The following is a 21122-nucleotide window of genomic DNA, read 5'->3' as shown; positions in this document are numbered from 1 at the left end:
GATAAAGGCTGCCTTGCTGTGACAATGAAAAGGTTTTACAACCAAGCATGTGGCTGGCTGTTGCCAGTCAGTCACTCCTTGCCAGGTCAAGCACATGCTTTTTGGATGGTTTCCATCCCCTCTGGCACCTGAAATTTAACAAGCAAATGCTTGCTGTGCCTTGTAATTAAAAGTGAAAAGTACATGTGTCCAGTGCCAAAAAGGCGAGAGAAAGAGGGGAGACATGTTGTTCTGACCTGCTCAGCAGCAAAACAAAGATAAGATGTTCTGCTTTGTTGGGTATGTTATCATGGCTTATTCCACTCCTGTGCATGCAAATTGGATCCAGCCTGGGATTTGGCATTGTGGGCCAAAGGTTCAGATGGCAGCCTTGGAGTATCTGTGTTCTTTTCCCAGCTCTGAGTTTTGTCTAAGTCTTACAGCCATGATAGATTTTAATTTCCCACCTGCCAGTGAGGATGGCAGAGTGGTTTTCCTTGAAGAGCTCTTACTTTATATGCAATTTAACCTTAATTTGCTCCTGATCCTCAGGGCTTCTTGCATGGTGCATCTGTGCTCTTGAGCAGGTGCTGGAGGTGGTGATTAAAATGGAGTGCCCTCTCCTTAGGGAAGGGAGTGTGTGAGCTTGGATCTCTCTGAAGTGTTTTGTTTTGGTATTGCAGTTTATGGCAGGTATGGCTGAAGTGCCAAAAGCCTCTTGCAATTTTGTGCCAATCTGAACAGTTAATTGTAATTTTTGTCTGGGTATAATTGGATATAAGAGACAATAGAAGACAACAAAAGATTAACCAGGATTATTGCCTGTAAACAAGTGTGGTAGGCTGATGTGCATCTCCTCAGAGAAGGCAAAGTAGTGCTGGTACTCATTTTATGACTGCTCATTTTTGTTTCAAAAACTCTGTTGTTTTATGTTAAAGAAAATTTTTCATTTTTACAGTTTTTTACTTTGTTTCTGATAATGGTTCTCTTCTTTTATGTACCCTCTACGAAATACAAAACATTCTGCAGAGACAACCTGCATGTCACCTGAACAACATCATGTACTCTGATCATTCTGTCTCAGTGCTGCAAAGATGGGGACACATGGGTTCCCTATGATGTTGCTGTCTTCTCAAACCAGTCCTGGTGGATTACAGAGGTCTCAGTTTCTGGCACAGCTGGAGGAGTCTATGGAACAGGTCCTCCAGAGGAGCTGAATCCTTACAGAAACAGCTGTTGACGTCTGAAAAGTTCAGTGGCAAGCAATGTGATTTTGCAGACTAGAGGTTGTTTTGTAATTATAAAGAATTCCTGATGGGAAGGAAGTTCTGGAGAGAGATTAGTGTGAAGTGTCTAAAATGTCTTGAGAGAGCCATTGGGTTCTTTGGTCATGGTACATATAATGCAGACCCAATGCAAAAGTCTCAGGAAACTCTTATTTCATTGCTGAGTTTCTATGGGTGTCTGAGTCATTTTTCATTATCCAATAATAAATACAGTAGTGAAAGTCACCTTTAACACTTAAAGATTGCTTGGGTTTTATGGGATTGTATTGAAGTGAGTGCCAAGGTATAAAAGCCTTATGGTTGAGGTACTTTTATAACACATGCTTCATAAACCCTTATAAAGTCAATGCAGTGCACTTCATCCTTTAAGATTACAGCACTATGGTTCTGAGAGTTGGTGATCTGGTGCTATATTCATTAATTAGATCTGCCATTAATGTTAAATTTCGGGCAATAAGAAGTGAATTTACAAGAAGCTGAAATGGGGTAGGTCCAGACAATTTGTCTCTTATGAAACCTCAGTGCCCCTTTACTGCTTGATTGATGCCCACAGGTTATCCTTAACATTAAGGAAGTTTTTGAGCCATGTGAAGGAAGCCCCAAATCGGGGCTGCTCTGTAACACAAAAGTTTGCAATGAACATTTTCTTTTTGACACAAAAAGTAATTATATAAAAGCTGTTGCCCTCTTCGTGGATGTCTTGTTTGGCTTCCCAGAGAGCAGATGTCCCTCTTGTCACAGCTGCTGATCCCTAAATGATGGAGTGAATTTCTCTGCTTGTATGTAAATACGCAGGATTTCTCTCTAGAGCAGATTTTTATCAGTGACATGTCCCATTTTTTCCTGTCTGATATGCTTGGTGAATACAGAGGCTGCTTTCATTTCCCCCTGGTTATTGTAGAGATGAACATATCTACAGGGCTGTGAGCAGGTATTTAGCCATCTCTGAACATCTATGGAAGTTTGTATAAGGTTAAGGTGTGCTTTCTAGAAACCCTCTTTCTAAACTAGTGCAAATCATTCAAAGACAGCTTTAGCTTTGCTGATTTATATGGGTGTTACTTTTGCTGGTAAGGAGACAGTTGTGGTACAGCACTTATTAGTTTCATGGAGAATTGGGCTGATTTAATTAAACTGAAGTTTTTTAGTTGAAATGGCATGTAGATGAAAGGGGAAAAAAGGATGAGATTCTCTTTGCAATGAGTTGCACTTGTCCTCCATGGGAATGGCAGGGAAGGGTTTTAGATATACTGTGTAGCTGTGTTGTAGGAGATCTGGGTTGTGGTCAGACCTCTGAGGGCATCTTTTAGCTTGTAGGGCAAGTAATTGCCATCATAATGTTGGAGAGGAAAAGAATGAGGGGGGAATTAATAACCAGGTATTTCCCAGTGAGAAATTTCAGATGGTCAAACATGTAATCTAAAATGTTTCAATGCAGAAAATTACTTTTCCCATAAGAGAGTTCCAAACTGTTCATATTTAACTTGTGATGGGCTGGTGTTTTGAAGGAAGAAAACAACTTTTGCATCTTTAAGCCTTTAAATGTCACTGGATTTTGATTTCTCAGTTTTGAAAGGAGGAAAGGACATAAAAAAATCTGAACAAAGCAAAAATCCTCCACTTTCATTGACATTTCAGTATAAATTGTTGAGACTTTTTGGCTTTTTAAACTCAAAGCTACTGTGAAGCTTTGTGGGAAGGAGACATGGGACAATACAACCCATCAAGTGTTTTAAATCAAGTGAAACATTTTTCTTTTTAAAAATCTGATTGGTTTTGTCATTGATGATGTAGGTGGGGCCGGGCTTTAGGAAGGATCTAAAGTGTTTCTGATTTGAGGGCCTAGTGGAGGAGGCTGAAAAAACCCCAAAAAAACCTTTTCACTTTCATGCTGAGCACATTCAGTATGGAAATCCCCAGAACCTGTAAACATAAACCTCAACTTTCTGTCTTTGCAGCAGTGTTTGTGGCAAAACTGCCTTTTCAGTTGTAGGAGAGGATAATCCAGTGATACAGAATAAATTCTAATTTCCTAAGGAACTGGGTTTCTTTTGAAGCCGTGGAGGCTTGCATGGTTTGTAGGTGTTCTGTTGGTTTTGTTTATTTTCGTAGCTGCTTTGTTTATATATATTTTTTTATAATAGCCTTTTACATAGGTGAATGTGAAAAGGACCTCTGAAAATGACAGCTTGTGAAAAGTGCATTTAAAGTGAAGAGGAGAATCAGGAGGCAATGCACAATGGCTTAATGCTGTCTATCTATTTCTCAGAACAAAAGACATTTATTTGAACCTGTCTTCTTTATTCATTTGACAACTCTCTGGTGCTCCTTTGCTAATGTAGCTCAGTGGTACTATTGCTACAGATTATTGCACCTATAAAACTGGTCTGTGCTGATTTAGGGAGATGCACTTTGGTAATTTACAGTGAAAATTTATGTTCGTTGAGAAAAATAAAAGGCTTCATTGAAAGCTAATATTAATAAAAATGCCATTTATGTGGCATGTTGTTTTGGTTTTTTTTTTTTTTTTTTGGTCCAGTGGCTGTTTATTAACTAATTCAGCTGCATAAAAAACACATTCCACTCTGATCTCTCTGCTCAGGCTACCTGAATTTCCATGCCTGTCTGGGCATGTTGTAGCATTGTGCCTGTGAGAGGTGTGCTGCCTCATTACTGTACAGTTCAGTATTCCACATCACAGCTCTCTTTGTGCCTGGCTACCCTGGCACGGAAGAAGATCAGTGTGGCACCATCTTAACTCATCCACCTGCACACAACCCATGTGAAAGCAATACCATGGAAGGTGTGTGCATTAACCCAGTGACATACCTGGAATTTTGATCTGGCTAGCAGGAGCTCAGGTTCTCAGTTACAAGTCTTACCCTAGTTTTTTTTATATTAGCCCCATCAGAGGGCATGACTTTTTAGTGGATTTGTGCTGTAATATGGTGCCACTTTCCTTCCTACCTACTTCTGCATTTGAGCTCCTTTAAGGGTCTTACACACTCTCCAACAAATCTGAGTGACTCCTAACTACTGCTGTGGTTTGTGTACCAAATGCATTATGGCAGGCACAGGTATGGCATGTGTCATACTCTCCTTGTTCTTCCTGCCTGCAGCTTGTGCTGTTTATTCCCTGGGGTGAATCCCCTTGAAGTGTTCAGAGCTGGATATATTTCCTGCTCATGTTCTGAAGATTTCAGTCCATGTATTACAATTAATGTTCTTGCAAGGTGGCCTCTCCATATCATCCTCTTTACATGTGTTGCCTCACTGGTGTCTGGTGTTCTGCCCATCTGGAATTCATTCAGAGCAGCTCTGCGTGTGTCCTCACTGTCCCCAAAGATCCTGCTTTAAAGGAGATGCACCATGTCCCAGACAGATCTCTCCCTCTGTATCCATTCCTAAGGAACTATCCTAAGTTTAGTCTGATTTGCAGCCTGTTTTGTTTGGTCTGGTGCTTGCCATTCATTGTTCACTGAATTTTGAAGGTCAGGAAAAGTATGTTATCAAGGATTTATCCTTGGCAGTAACCAGTCCTGCCTGCCTTTCCCCTCTCCACTTAAACTAGAGAAAAAAGCAACATTTTACTCAGGGATGTATATATAAGTAATCTAGGATATAGAAAGACCAAATGTAATTTTCATTTAAATAAAGGCTGCCATTTAATTTAATATTATAGAAAATGATTAGATCTTAAACCCTTATAAATTACATTTGACAACTCTCTGGTGCTCCTTTGCTATTCCTTATGGCAATTATAAATGGCAACACAGGATGCTGGCAGAAATGCTCATTCTGACTGGAATTTGTTTATTGTGTCTTAATGAAAAGTGATTAATCTAAATCACTAGTGGGGTAGATGCTTCATCCTGGTCCCATAATGAGAAGTGGTAGTTTCAGGCTGAAAGTTCCCTCCCACTATAGCTTCCAGGAGAAAAAGTAGGAAAAAAAAGAAAAGCCCAGAGTCTGTCACTTTGCTTTCTCTGTGTGCCATGTAACAAATGTGTGCCAGTCCGAGCTGCGTGGCTGGTGGTGAGCTTTTGTTTTTCACTCTGACTGAGCCTCCTGCTTTCTCCATCCTGCTCTGTGTAGGACCAGCCTTTCCTGGGAGGATGGATGACAGCAGAGGTGTTGGGTGTTCGTTTCTCCATTTGAAGATTGGAGAGTGGATGTGGAAATTGGGTGAAGGCACGGGGCATGATTCATGTGATGTCATCTCTAGATATGGCCATTGTTAGGTTCTTCCACCTTTCCTAGTTTGGTGGTTTTATTAGCTGATCTTGTAACCACTGTTATGCATCCAGAAGAACAAATTGGCCAGATTTGTCAACCATCTGGTGGAAATACTGCCTTTCTTGTCTCATATGACCATTTCTTGAACTATCCACTGCAGATCATGTGCGACAGGGCAGAGGGGATGTTCTGTGTGTGTGCCATTTCATGTTCATGCTACTGTTAGCTCACTTGTGCTCCTTATTTGAGGACAGATCTCCAGAAGTAGCCTTTTAATATACAGCATTATTAACTACATAATCCTCTATTACATCAGGTGAAAATATTTTTATTCCTGAAGTATCCTTTATTTTAAATATAAGATGTCTCTGGATTGTCTTCTTAAATGGCCAGGCTTACATCCATTTCCATTCCATATAAGCAAGTGATTTTTTACTAAACTATGTTATAGTTCTCTGGCATAGGCAATATGCTTTAGGTGAACAGGGGTATAAAATGTCTTTGCAGTCTAATTCAAAAGTGACAGAAAAGTATCTTCAAATAGTTGTGAAATTATTATTGTTTGGGGCATAATGAAATTGATCAGATTAGAAAGAAGAAATGTACCAAAGCATCCTTTAGAGTAGAGATCTTGGAGGTCTCTTCTCAGGCTAATTCCCAGGAAATCAGTTGCCTGTGGGAGCGTTTCTTGTTCCCCAGACCGTGCACCAGAGCTCAATGCAAGGGCACTTCTTCAGGACTTGTACTGTGGCTTCCTGTGGGAATGGCTAGGGATTGATTTTGGGGCTGGTAAGTGGTATATGTGAGGGATGTTGAAGGTGCTTTGACATCAAGCTGGATTCATACAGTTGACTTTACTCTGGGAAAACATTCCCTTCTAGTTCAGCTTTTCATTCCTTAATGGAAAGGATCAGAAGCCGTTTACATTATATTCCCTTTCCCTTGGTGACTTCATAGAGTTAATGAGGTGCTTAAGATTAAACAAGCACTGAAATTTTTTGCTTGATGAAGGCCTAATATACCAAGAGTTTTACCATTACTTGAAACTGATTTTTGCTGTCAAAATTAATGTGTTTCCCTACTGTAGCCTTGAAGTTGGAGCTCTGTGAAGCTGGATAAGAGAAGTCAATGTGGACAAAGCCCAAAACTGCAGTGGATCTCAGCTAGCTGATCATTCTGCAGTGAGCTAAAAAAGGCCATTCCTAGATCTGTTTTCCTGCTGAAAGACAGTTTCTATATTTGACTCAGCTGCTGTATCAACAACCTGCTGTGTTTAGAACAGCTCTAATTTATTTCCCACTGTTTGCCTTTATTTTATGGTACTGGTATTTGCTTTAATGTGAAGTCGTTTTCTCCAGATGTTAATAAGATGGTATTAATGTTTCCACAACATTTTTCTTGATAACGTTTATGTAGAGCTTGCCATCTGATAGTGTGGAATCAACCCGTTTTAAAATATTGGTAATAATTTTCTAATTAAAATTAGAGGCTCAGAAGTGTTTTCCTCCCTGTAGAAATTGAGGTCATGCACTTTCCTATGCTTGGGGAAAATTATGTTTTCACTGACTGAATGAATGTCTCTTATTGTACAAATTGGGAGTGTGATATATGAAATGGTGTCAGTGTTTGCCCATGTGCATGTGAGCTATACCCAGCTGCCAGCAGCTGATCCAGGAAGGCATTCTGTGTTTCCAGGGAGCTGATGCTCTCATTTATAGCACTGCAAGCTGCCAGGTAATGAACCTTAAATCTCAGGAATGCTCTGTTGTTTACTTTTGGAGAGAGGATTCCACATGGGACGAGAGAGGTAGGAGACAGAAAATGGTCCAGGAAAACCTGGTGTGGCTGCCTGAAGTTCCTATATCCAACCAAAATCAACTATGGTACATAGCAATTTTTCTTTCTTGCTGGGCTTTCTGAATTTATCTGGATAAAATGAAAAAAAAATGAATCGCTTAAATCAGCAAATGAGTTGCCAAAGAAAATGAAACTGAAATACTAAAGACCCATCCTAATTCTGTGGGATGTTATACTCTTGAGTGATCTGAATATATCTGATAGGAGTCAGTGCTGTATGACCTAACTCTTAAATGATGTTCACTTTCACTGTTCCATTGACAATTTCCCTCCATTTTTTGATTTAGATCATGCTTCTTAGTGATCCAGAGATTGAGAGCAGCATCCTCATCAGCTCTGATGAAGGAGCGACCTACCAGAAGTACCGTTTGAACTTCTATATCCAGAGCTTGCTCTTCCACCCCAAGCAGGAGGAGTGGATCTTGGCCTACAGTCTGGATCAAAAGGTAAGCAATTAATTTAATGTTTCAATGATTTTGAGCCAGGAGTTGAAGGGGATATTGTCTAGAACTGCTCCCTCTCAGAGATGAAGAATTTATAGTGTGCTTTGCTTTTCTCACTTTGCAGGTTTAAATGTGCTCAAAAGCCATGCAGTGACTCCAAAGCTGGTTTGTTAAAAGGAGCTGAGTATTAGAGTGATCATGATGGGTGTGGAAACTTCAGTAGTGGTGATACTATGAAAGATGAAAAGAATTAGAGATTTGACATGACATATGGAGCTGTTCTAAAAATCTGTTGATTCGTAGGCGCTGATTTCTGCACTGTCTCTGAGGATGGAGCACTCGGGCTGAGTTGGTCTGTAACAGCTGGCTATTGAGCCTTGGGGGATGCTCATTCTGCTTGTAGACTGGAAGTGAGGGAGCAGCAACAGATGAGAAACTCCTCTGTGCCACTTTTAAGACTCTTTGCAGTGCCTTCTGTGAATGAGACCTCTCCAGTCTGTTACTTTGTCCTTAGCAGGTTTGCTCTTACATAGCACACACACCTCTGTCTTGAAAGGTGCTGAGCAGAGCAGGTGCAGTGTGGTAGTAAAGTGCTGTGGTAAGGAAATGTGTGCTTCAGTTCTGGAGCAGCAGTCCCCACTGCGGTCCAAAGCTGGGACACTGACAGGATGATCAAGTTAAAAATTCTACGAAGTTTAAAACTTGCCAAGTTTTTATCTTTCCTCTCTTATGTTTCTGTCATCCCAAGACTCTGGAAAGCAAAAACATGCTGAATAACCACCAAGTTTTCCTCATTGTGGTGGGTTGACCCTGGCTAGATGCCAGGTGTCCATCAAGGCCATTTGGTCACTCCCCTCCTCAGCTGGACGGGGCAGAAAATATAATGAAAGGTCTGTGGGTTGAAATGAAGGCAGGGAGAGATCACTCAGCAATTACCATCATGGGAAAATCACACTCAGCTGGGGAAACTAATTTAATTTATTACTTATCAATACTCTGCTGTACTTTACTTTATCCCTTTATACCCTACTCTATCAAATAAGAATAGAGTAATGAGAAGTAAAAACTAAATCCTAAAATACCTTTCTACCACCCCTCCCTTCTTCCTGGGCTCAACTTCGCTCACAATTTTATTTTTTCTGCATCCCAGCAGCAGAGTGGGACAGGACATGGGGGCTGTGGTCAGTTCATCACGTGTTGTCTCTGCCTCTTCTTCCTCCTCGGGGAGGACTCCTCACACCCTTTCCCTGCTCCAGTGTGCTGCCCCTGCCACAGAAGACAGCTCTGCACAAACTTTTCCAATGTGAGTCCTTTCCACAGGCTGCAGTTCTTCATTAATTGCCCCAGTGTGGACCTTTTCATAGGATGAAGACTTCAGGAACAGACTCTTCCAGTATGGGTCCCCTGTGGGCTCACCTTCACCTGTCCTGCCATGGGTCAAGGGGTCAGCCTGCCGCACCATGGCCTTCACTGTGAGCTGCAGGGGAACCTCTGTTCCAGCACCTGGGACACCTCCTCCCCCCTTCTTCCCTGACCTTGGTGTCTGCAGCGCTGTTTCTCTCATATATTCTCACTCTGTATGAAGCTGAAAATTTGTTTCTTCCCTCACTTCATGAATAATTTATCTCAGAGGTGGTACCCCTGTCACTGATGGGTGTGACCTGGGCCAGCAGTGGGTCCATATTGGAGCTGGCTGGTGTTTGCTTTCTTGGACGGCTTCTTGCAGCTTGTCATGGAAGTCACCCTGCAGCCCCCTCCCTGCTATGAAAACCTTTCCACACAAACCAAACACATGTGTTAACCTGTCAGATGTGGGGGTGTGTTCTGGGTGGGATTTTCAATTTCTGCAGTTATTCTTGAAGATTTCTGAGCTGGTCAGTCTCACATCCTAGCTATAGGAACAATGTAGCTAAAATGCTGTGTCTCTCTATTTGAGAATTTCCTTTGGGAGGCTAGTGCAAGTTTTTACCAAAGTAGTTACTGAGAATATAATCAAATAATTTCCTATTGCTCAGCTTCCCACTTGCTAAAAGAATGCTGTGGCAGGCACCAGGTGTTTTGCTGCTGTGCTACTAATGATTCTTGACTGACATTTGCAAGAACAAAGCTATTGTAAACACACCCCTTTCATAGTATCAAGTCTTTACAGTATGAAGGAGTTAGTCAAATGTCAAATAGTTTTCTGCACTCAGAGGATCAGTGTAACAGGGACTTTGAAGTAGGCTGGAAAGATCAATCTATTTAGTTGGTATCACAAAATGTCTCGATGCTACTTTTAAACTGGAGGTAATGATTTTGCATGATCCTGGTGTTTATACAGACAGGCTTGGAAGAAACAGGCATCTGATGAAGTAGTCACGTATGTGAGAAGCCAGATGAGCCAGATGCCTTTGCAAAGAGATCCATGTGCTGTGAGTGAGGGCCTCTGCTGTTGGGTTGAAGCACTGTACTTCTGCTTGCAGAGCTTTGTAATCTCTTTGTGATGTTAGCCATTGGAAGGAGAAATCAAAATACAAGGGAGGCACATGCTTGACTGTGAGGTGATGTTCCCCTGATCCAGTACAGCAATAACAGGCCAGGAACATTTTTGCTTCTGCTCCTTCAAAAAAAATACATCTGTGTGCACACCTCAGCTGCTATCTTCTGCCCAGGAAAAAGACAAGAAAAATGAACTGAGCTAGGAACACCCTGCATTTTATCCCAGAAACCGAATAAAATTGTTCAAACTGTAAGAGCAAAGATGAGTTGGTCTGTAGCTTGTTGGTCAAGTGAAAATGGAGCAATGCCAAGTTCAGGCTTTTCCTTGATGTCTGCCTTTGCATTCAAGGCCATTCATGCTTTCCTTCACTGGTCAGGTGGATGGCCTGAAGTGCTGGTTCAATGTGGGTCCTAGAATGGAACCATGGAGCAGTGCTTTTCCCAGTTGAAATGTTTGCTTAACACAACTGAGGTGTAGATTGTGCTGAGCCACATCTTGGGTTAGTAAGAGCTGTGAAAGAACTGTCACTCTGAGTAAGGATCACCAGGTTCACTGCAGTCACGGCTGATACTGAGATAATGGGCAGTGCTCTTTGAGTGTGACAGCAGTGCCATGGGAAATCCCCAGCTGAAGTCTTCTGAGAGGCCAGTGTAATGCATTCCTGCATGTCTGGAAACAGGGGCACTGCCACAGTCAAGTGGGAACCAGAGGTCAGCTCTGTCCTTCTCTCAGGTTAGGCCAGAGCATGAATAAAGCGTCTTTTAGGATTTAAGTCCCATCTACTTAAGAATATTCATCATGTCTTTTACATCTTCATGAGATTGTTGTGGTTGTTCTCTCTTTTTCTCTAGAAGCCAGATCTGGATCTCACAGCTTCCCACTCTACTGTGCCATGCCTTCTCTCCTAGATGTGGTTATGGGATTGTGCCAGTGGCAATGACCATTTCATCTCTCTGCTGCTCACCAGAAAACAGATAGCAAGAGCTTCTAAAATAAGTGTCTAGGGAGGCTGCAGTGGTGCTCACAGCTGTGAGGAGGCTATCCAAAGGGATGCCATGGTGGCAGGGGCTAATTGTCCAACTGCAGCCTAGTTCTGCTCATGCTCCTGTGTCCTTTGGTTTTGTGCCCATTTTCCTGCAAAGCACCATGAAGTTGCCTGGCACAAAACAGGTGGAGCTGTATGAAATAGTTCTTGCTTTCTCAGTTCATATGTCCATTTTTTTGGGATAAACTGTTCTGAAATACTTCTGATTTGATGCATGAGAGGGCAATAAAATAGAAAGTTTACCATTAGCATGCAACCTGCAGGTAATATTCATCCACTGATACTGTGACAAGGGAGGTGACTTGCTGTATGCTCTACAGTGCAGACACTGCTACAGTGGGACGCCATATTTTTCCACCTCTCTAAGTTTTACAAGTGTGTTTGATCCTTAATTCTATTTTAATGACTTTTTTAGGGACAGATTTAAAAATGCAAATGTTATTCTGAAAACAAATCAAGTACATACAATCCGACTCCCAGCAGCAGAAACTATTACGCAAAGGTCTAATCCATCCTCTTGTAACAGTAAATGTGTAAACAAGTTGGAAAAAGTAATTTCATATCTTAGATTAAAATAAGTGTTTCAGATTAATATTTTTTCTTATTCATTTTCTTTCAATTAAAAATAATAATAATGTGGTGTTTTAAGTAAGCTGTAGTCAAGTTGGAAATTAATGAGAATGATGAAGCTGGAAATCTGTTTTGCTTAGTATGTTGTTCCACACAGTACAATGAAATCAAATAGGGACAGTTCATATCCCTACAATTAATGGTTTCAGTAACTGTCTAGATAAAAATATTTTAGAATTATTTTGTTTACAAAAGTTGAAAACAATATCAAAGTTTTGGAATGAAATGTAAATAGTCAGTGTTTTGGATCTTCCCATTAAATTGTTTTCCTCTAAGGTCTTCTGACCTACAGTTCCATGGTGATTCAAACCTTTTTTTAATTATTGTTTTATCCTAAACATCCCTCCTTGTTTTTAGCTCATTTCTGCACAGCTGACAGCAATGTTAGGGTATTTGTCTAGTTGATTAAAGAAATAACCAACCAACTAAAAAACCTCATTTTGAATGCCCTCTTAGCAGAATTGTTGTTCCTTCCAAGTTGGTGTTTTAGAAAGTCTATTCCATATTCTATGACCTTCTTTAGGAGGAGTCCATCTCTTCTCCACAGAACTGTTCCTTGAAATACATATGGTTTCATGCCGAGAAAGCCAAAGACTTTGTGGTGTTACCACTTCCATCAAGTGAAATAATTGAATATAAAAACAGTTCAGTCACCAGTTCTTTTATTACTACTCCCACATAGGTATTGTCCTGCTTTTTCCTGGTTAGGGCAATTCCCAGAACAGGACTGAGTGAGATGGAGTTTAGCAGGCTTTCTGAAAGATACATCGCTGTGTGGCTGCTGGTTACTTTGTTGATTTAAGGACAAATCACTGTTACCACCATTTGTTTTCTCTTAGTAGTATCCAAGGAGTTATTGAGGATACTTCCTCGGTATGAGTCAACACAGCATATCGTTCCTGTTCTTAATTTTTATAGCCAATTAGGACCCTCCTCTGCTTTGCTAACTCTCCTGTATCATCACATAAATGCAGCAGGGTTGAGCCAAGAAATCTGTGTGTGTGGGCATGAACGTGTAGCAAGTTCATAGACCTTGATGTCTTCTCACAGAGTATAAAGCACAGGCTGGAGGAATTTTTACAGGGCTCTAAGCAAACCTGTGTGGGTTTGCTATTCCCCCCAGAGCAGCCATGTGATATTGTAGAACTATCAGGTCCTAGGAGATTAAATGCATCTTGTGAGTTGAAAATCTTGGATCTCTTCCCAGTAGCTTTGTGTGTGTCTACTTTATTGATAAAATAGCACAATCTGATGTGTGCACGTGTTGGTTCTGTTAATGGCCCCCTTAAGTGGCCTTTGGCAGAAGGTGGACACTATGTAAATGTTACAGACAATTTGCTGCAGGTCAGACTGGGTCTCACACGGAGTGTCCATGTTGACTTGGATGTATCACCCAGTATAAAATGGAAAATGGGCCCGCAGCCTCCAGTTTTTGTGGGTATTTGCAGAAAATACATAGGAAGCCATTTTAAACAATTCTTGGATCAAAATGTGGTGGGAAGTGGGATATATGAAAAAGGTGAATATTGCCTATTGGAAAGTGTGGGGAGCTGCTCTGTGGAATGCTGTGAAAGCTTAAAGTCTCCCAACACAAGCTTAAGGTACAGATTTCCTTGCTGCCATTCACAGTAACTGGGGAGGAATATCTTGAGATGATCTTACATTCCTGATGCTAATATGCTGAGTGTCTGATTATTTGTCTGATTTATCCAAGAAACCAACTAATTCTCAATAGGCAAAACTTCCCACACTCTGACACCTCTGTGGGGAATGGATGAGTCTGGAGGTAGAAATGGAAGGGACTTTCCAGCTCCATGAAGTTTCTCTCAGAATGGCATTGAAACTTTCAGGGAAACATGCAAAACTCTCTTGCATAAATATTTGTTTAAAAGATAAAAAACTAAAATTTGTTTAAAAGATAAAAAAAAAAATCAGTCAGTGGGGAGAGAGATATTTAAAATATTTCAAATCACCATTGTTAAGAAAAAAAAAAACAAACCCAGGTATGCAACATGGGAGAATTCCACTTCTTCCTTACAGACTAAACTGTGATTTGGAGCCTGCTGGGAATAGGTAACAGGCAGAATAATTCAGTAATACACCAATTTAAATTCCCCAGCTACCCATTACAAATTTGAGAACATTGGATAAACAAGAAGTTTGGCAATCAGTGTCTTCTCCCTCCATAGAGCTTAATCTTCAGCAGAAAGTGAACAAAAGAAAGTGGGTGTCTCATTATCTCTTCGAATGAGGTGATAAATAAGAGGTGCAAGATAACATTCTGCTCTATCACCAAGTTCTACCTGGCAGACAGTATCAGGTCTGCTTGGGGAGATTCCTTTGGTGTGGGAGATGTGGCAAGTTATCATCTGAAAATTGGATGCAGTGCATGTCACAGCCTTGAATATCTTGACTAGACACTGCTGAATTTATCAAAAAAAAAATCACAGATAAGACTGGGACTATGTGGGAAAGTTTGTTAGGTTTTTTCCTAGATTTTTTCTAATTTTTTCTAATGTGCTAGACACAGAACCAGAGCCATGAAGGCAGTGTGTCTGCTCCAGGTAAAATGCTCCCCTGGAATTTTGGCCCAGTCTCCCAGTATGACATGGGACAGTAAGGCAGCTAAGAGTGGGGTGGTTTGGTTGGGGCTTTTCTTGACAATGTGCAGTTGGGCAGGGTGCTGCCAGAGAAATCCAGGGGGAGTTGCTTCAGGAATGTAGGCACCTTATTGCAAGCAGTCATTCACCTTTGGGATTCTTTGTGATGAGCTGTTTTCATGGACACATGGAACAATCCAATTTGAAAGGGATCTCAAAAGATCACCTGGTCCAGCCTTTCAAGGGAGGGGGAGCCTAGATGTGATTATCCAGCACCCAATCTAGTCCTGTCTTGAATGCCTCCAGTGAGCACTGCTTGGTCTCAGACTTTTTGTGCCCTTTAAGGAAACTTAGGCACACAGAGGCTTCAGGGTTGTGTTCAGGTGAGGCTATTGTACTTTGAGTTGGAACTCCTAATGTTGGAAATGTGATTCCAGGATAGCAGATGCTACTGCAGCTGTGCTGAAATTAAGCAGTGAGAGTTGCTGCATGTCTGAAGTGAGATGTGACTCTGGCCCAGGCCTGTAGGTTTTCTTTCCTTAGGAACTGAGGTATGGGGCTGATGAGCAGAGGCAGGCTGGTGTTTGCCTCACATCTCATTATGATATAAATCAGCAGGCACCCAGACCTGTTACTTGCTCCTCAGCAGCACTTCTGCTCCTGGAATTTAAATGTAATTGTAGTTGTCAGAAGTTGTTAGAAGTGTGAGTAACTACTCCTTTTATCAACAACAGCTCAAGACTGCACCTCTTAGGTAAAACACAGCTTTTCTTAGCAAGATGTGAACAATACTTTTAATGAGGAAAGTAAGTTCTTTCTGCTCCTGCATGGATCCTCATGGTGGAATCACCATTTCATTGCATGATGTGAGAGAGCACACCAGGGCTAGTTTCTCATCGTGGTTCATTGATGTCTGAAGAGCACAATGCCTGTGATTCCAGTCCTATGGATACAATGCTCAGCTTTCAGATTTATCTTCCACCAGTCACTTGACATTTGAGCACCCCACAGAGTGAAGCTGGAGGCACACCTACTGCATTCTTTTCTTTGCCCCAAAGGGAATGAGATTGAGGAAGCTGCCATAATAACAGTTAGTCCCTTCCTACCATACTGAGGAAGGAAATAACATGAGTATATTGCCCACCTGTGAAGGAGCACATAGTGTTTAATGTTTGTTACAAGCCATATTATAGTAACTGCTCATAGAAATCTCTACCATACTGACTGGTCCATTGTATTGCACACTGCTATTAAGAAGAAATCCCTGCCTGAGAGAGCTTGCAATTAAACTTGAGGCTGACAGACAAAGTGGTGTCCCCTGAGAATCTCTAGTGTGTTCAGACACAGGTCATTAAAGTGTTTCACTGCCTAACTACCACTGAGGATTATAACAAAGTCAGAAACTGAACGCAGATAGAGTCCTGTTCCCATGACTTAGCCACAAATAAGCCTTTCATCTCTTTGCCTTTTGAATCCGCTTCTGAGAACATCAGGTTCTACAAACATATCATGTGTCTGTGTTTCTGGACAAGCCACCTGCCAGCAGCTCTCCCAGTCAGGCAGGGTTCCATCAAACAGATAAACTGAAATGTTAGTAAAGTTAGAAAAAGACAAACCAAACATAAAGAACCAAACCACAGACCAAACCCTTGAGATTGGGAATACTTAAAAGCAATTTACAGAAGTCTCTTCTTCAATATGATAATGAACTGAAGAAATGAAATCACTTAACTTCATTTACAAATCATGAATATGTATCAGTGCCTTTAAATGAAAGGAGGACTAAAACAGATATAGTGTTTGTTCAATTCATTAAAAGGAAGACAATTTATCAGGAGGTTTTTTCCACTCCTAAACTAAAGCTATATGCAAATGTCAGTAAATCAAGACCTTGCGCTAATTCTGCAGCATGATGAATATTTTTATAATCCTAATTAGAACCAGTCATTTAGTTCAGCAATTTCTCCCAATCTAGCCAATTTGAAATTAAAATAGATGCCTTGATTACAAAACTCATTAGCAAAGAAGCACCCTTTTTGCTAACCAGTTCATTTGGAATGCACAAGCTGAATGAAGTGAGGAGCACTTGTGTTGTCAATTGCCGTAAGTGAAGTGAGCCTTAATTGTTGGCATTGTGAAGTATTTGTATTGCTGCATGTTTCATTGCAGTATAATATATCATTCATTAAACATAACAAAAGCATTTTTAAAATTTAATTAAGTGGTGTTGGTGCACCAGGTAATTTTTATAAAGTCAGATGTCACAATTGTTTGCATTTGAAGTATTGATGGGCATTACTGTCAGAAAGAAGACGTATGAGTCTACATTTATCATTCTGATTATGGTAGGCCTGGCAGTTTTAATAGGAGATGGGAAATTAAATTATGCAACCTTGGCTCTACTTCAGAAATGCCCAATGAATTTTGTCCTGGCAAAATACTGAACTTTGGGCTTGTGATGATTTGTGGTGGCAAAGAGAAAGTAACGGCTTGTGAAACTTGATTTAGCCAGAACAGACTTTCCTATTGCTTGTTATTTATGTTATAGACACTTCATGAGCAGGTTTTACTTTGAAAAGGGAAATATAGAGATAAATGGAGCGAGACACATTTGATGCTTAAATGTGCTCTTCTGCTGGAGCAACCTAGTTTATTGTGTAACAGAGCAAGGATCCTGTGGCTTATTCCTGGGCCATGCTAAATCATGGCTGTATATTGATTTTATCTGGAGCCTAAGTGGGGTGAAGAATGGTTATAAATATAGCAGATGGGAATAAAAATGAAGGAGTGAAGTGGGCTGAAGAATAAGAACACCAGGGGCATGATTTATTTTGCCTGACTGTAGAGATCTAAAATGTTGCAATGTGTGCCTACATTGGGTGTCAGGGCTTCACATTGCAGTTAATGGTGATCTACTGAACGGTGTTGATTGATTTCTGGAAGCAAATGGAGGTGACTCTTTTAGGATGAGGTAAATTGTACCTTGGACTCATTTGTATTGACGAGGCCTCCTCTGAGTGTCAAGGAAGTAATTTCCTTTGCTGAGATGTAACTATTTGCTATATTACCTGAGATTAGGGGACTTGAAACCAACCCTGCTGTCTGGATGTGTGCAAAATGGATTACAGGGGATACGATTCCAATACGATCAAAACAGCAAAAAGCATTTAGTTTCCTAGTTCCTGTTATCATGCCTACAGATTCTAATGACCCTCACCCTGGAGAAGAGAGCAAACATGATGTGCAAGCTAAGAAGGAGTTTGCAACCTTTTGTTTATCTTTTCCTTGAGGCAGCCAGCCGGATGGATGATGCTGAGGGGTGAAGGTACAGTCCTCTCCCCCTCATCCCCACAAACAAGTCCTGCACATATCTGTTACATCACCAGCACCCAGGAGGAGGGGCAGTCTGTGAGGGTGCTTCCAGAGGGGGGCATTTCTGTGTGCTGGACTGGGAGCTTGCACTCATGAGCAGGAATGGCAGGTCTGGAAATAGCAGGCTGGCCCTTGCTCTCTGTTCTGCCCCTTAGGAGGGAGCGTTTCAGCTTCCTGAAGTCAAAGTCTGAAATCAAATACAGTTGAGAGATGGATATCTGAGAGACAAAGACAGAGAAACTCCAGAAGGCACAGGCAGGAGCTGATATTTCCTGGCAGAACTTCCAGTGTGGTTGGGGTGGGGTACCCTGGGTGAGAATTTCTCATCAGCAGGTGCTGTATTAGTAAATGGGCCACAAGGCAGAGAGGGTCCTTCTTTTATGTTGTAGCACAGCAGTCTATTAAAAAGTTCATACATTTAATTTCAAATCACTTTGTTTCTATTCTGTGAAACTGGTTTATGTAATCCTTGAAGCTTGTGTGTTTTTTCTTGGATTGCTCTTTGCAAGCAGGCTTCTCTCTGTTGCTCTTGCCTCTCCTTTTTGAGTCACAACAAACCATCCCTGTCTCCAGTGCTTGTTTTCAGTGGGGAAATGGACCATGTTCTGATCTGATAGCATACCTGAGGTGCTTTACAAAAGATGTGTGCAGTCACACATGTAGCAGCTGATATTCACTGTGAGTCCATTGATTTTAGCAGGGAAATGCTCATTAACATCACTGGAGGATCTGACCTGAAAACATGTACAGTATTATTTTCTCACATAAAATGAGATAGATGTGGTTTATGCCTCCCAGTGCACAGGGCTTTTTTCCCCCTAAAATCTGCCTGGTGAGAGATGCAGAGTCCCTGGGCAGAGAGTCCCTGTGTGCAAGCTCTTACTTGTGTTAAGGCAACTACTTATTTCTGTTGTTCAACCTTGACATATGAAAATTCAGTTTTTAAAAACATTTTATCCTTTTTTTCTACCTTTTTCCCCCCTTCTGATAGAAACTTCATGTAATCAATTTTTCTGGGGAATGAAGGTGCCAGAGGAACAGCTGCAACTTCTCTGTCCCCTCAGTAGGCATGGATGATTCAAATGTCTTATATGCTTAATGGTAATCCAGTGAATGTTTCAGCTTTTCATGCCTATTGTGTCATTGGTGGAAGAGAAGGGCAGTTCCTGGGTTTTTGGTCTAGCACCTCAGGAACTTGAATCCCAAGTGCTTAGAAATAATGAATTGGTCCTTTAAAAGTAATGAGTTTGCCAGAGAAAAAAATCAGAGGTGTGTTTGAATAATTTCAGTTGTACTCTCTTGTATGTCTCTTGTGTTTCTGGGACTGAAGAAGTGTTGAAAACCATGTTTTTCAAATGCCTCCTCAGAGTTAAAAAAATTCGAAATTTTACCATTAAAAAAAAAAAAGAAAAGGAACAAAACCCTCAAGATTTTCATAATGTCCTAATTCCAGCACTGCTCTTCTACAGGGCATTTATGCTTCTAAGATACGTATCTTTATTCATGGTTGCAAATGCTGCACATCTTCAATATGCTGTGCTTTGGTGCATATTTCAGCTGGCTGTCCATATTGGTTGTCTGGGGGAAGAATGGTGACCTGTTTGTGTAGGGTGTGCACACACCTGTGTACAGGTTTGAATTTTTGCCGTAGAAACCCCACGGTAGTTTTGTGACAGTTACAAGAAGTTCTTCCAGAGTAATAAAATTCTTTAGATTTGTGTTCAGTTGATTTTTATAGGACTATGGTGGCTGTAAAATGAAAGTTAGAGCATGATGCAGTAAAATTTTGGTTCATTGGGAGTATTGTGGGTATGATAAAAGGAGGAGCTGAGGCACCAAAATGAAGGGTGATATGTTTGAGAGGAGGACAATTGATCAAAGAAACAACAAAGCTTAAAGCTTTATAGAAAATCCTTGTGATTCTGTAGTACAAAAGGAGGAAAATGGGATCTTTCCCACAGCCTCCTATCTTGGGCAACTCATTTCTGCCAGAGGTTCAGTGATCATAAACTGTCTGAATATAGATTTTGTAGCATTTTATACTTGCAGTGTTCAAGAGATAAAAGCATGTACCAATAACATGTTAGCAGAATATACTGGACCCAAGGGGACTTTCCTGCCATACAGTAAGAGAACAATAATGTCATCAAAAGTTTTGCTGCCAAAACAGGACTCTAGTTTTGTCCTCCAACGTAGCACTTGCTTCAGGCCAGTTGATTTTCTCAGATCTTGGTGCAAGTCCATGAGAGTTATGCACACATACCCAGCGGCACAAATGTCACGAGTCTGAAAGTTCTGCTGCAAAATTGAGTCTGATATTCCCTAGCTGAGTTGTACTTTTTCTCTAGTGACAGCATAGAAAAGGAACCTTTATTTTTCCTTTGATTTTTCCTTTGCAGCTCTCCACTATGAGTTATGCTGTACCATCACAGTGAACCTAGATTAATGTCAGAAATTAAAGTTATATTAAATCAAGTTTGGTGAGTTGTTGTTGATTATAGTTGTTGCCTTGAATTGAGTTTGTGTAGTTGTGGGGCTTTGTAGAGGCTTTTTTTCTTCACCCTACTTCATAACGTGGGTTGAAGGTACCTAGAGTTTCAATTAAATGGGATAAATGGCTTAAATATAGACACCATAGAATATTTACAAGCCTAGAGAGCTGCTGAGAGAGGCTAGATAAGAGCTTTCTTTTTCTTGCGTGATCTGCAGTTGCAGATTCATTTATTCCAAAGGTACACAGTCTGGTTGCAGGAGCTGGGTGATGGATGAATCAAAGATGACAGTGTAAATGGTGTCTGCCCAGCAGCCTGGAGGAATCTCTGGAACATGTGAGTTTCTCATTTGGTGATTTTTCTGGCAGTGATGCCTCAGTGCAGTGACAGCTTCTGCTCCAGCTGTCAAGCTAAATTGTTCCTGATGGTGGCTGGTATTTACAATGATGCTGTTCATTTGGGTTCCTCCAACAAACAGTCTTGGATGGGGATGAACTGAATCTCTGTGAGGTACAGGGAGGAATCTCTTGTTTTCCATGAGAGTTCTTACTCTTCCCTTCCTGCATGTGATCTCTGGCTTGGCTGTGTATGTGTTGAGATGGATGCCTGTAAAATCAGGCTCTGCTTTTCCCTTCAGCTGTTGCCTATTGTCAATGCATGGATTGCCAGGGAATCTGGTCAAAAAGAAATTTGGCTGGCTAGA

The 21122-nt window shown here is 41.0% G+C and overlaps 1 protein-coding gene across 1 annotated transcript in view; it reads left to right on the top strand.

Annotated features, from left to right (window-relative positions):
- Positions 1-21122, top strand: part of SORCS3 (sortilin related VPS10 domain containing receptor 3) — a 266055-nt gene that overhangs the window by 137356 nt on the left and 107577 nt on the right. The window contains exon 5 of the mRNA XM_041461143.1: positions 7646-7804. Within this exon, the coding sequence (XP_041317077.1) occupies positions 7646-7804 (159 nt within the window). The remainder of the gene's footprint in view (positions 1-7645; positions 7805-21122) is intronic.

The sequence above is a fragment of the Pyrgilauda ruficollis genome, unplaced genomic scaffold (assembly GCF_017590135.1).
Source record: "Pyrgilauda ruficollis isolate IOZ18807 unplaced genomic scaffold, ASM1759013v1 scaffold15, whole genome shotgun sequence".
In the NCBI taxonomy this organism is placed as follows: Eukaryota; Metazoa; Chordata; class Aves; order Passeriformes; family Passeridae; genus Pyrgilauda; species Pyrgilauda ruficollis.
The sequence above is the reverse complement of the archived record's forward strand: the minus strand, read 5'-3'. Positions and strand labels throughout refer to the sequence as shown.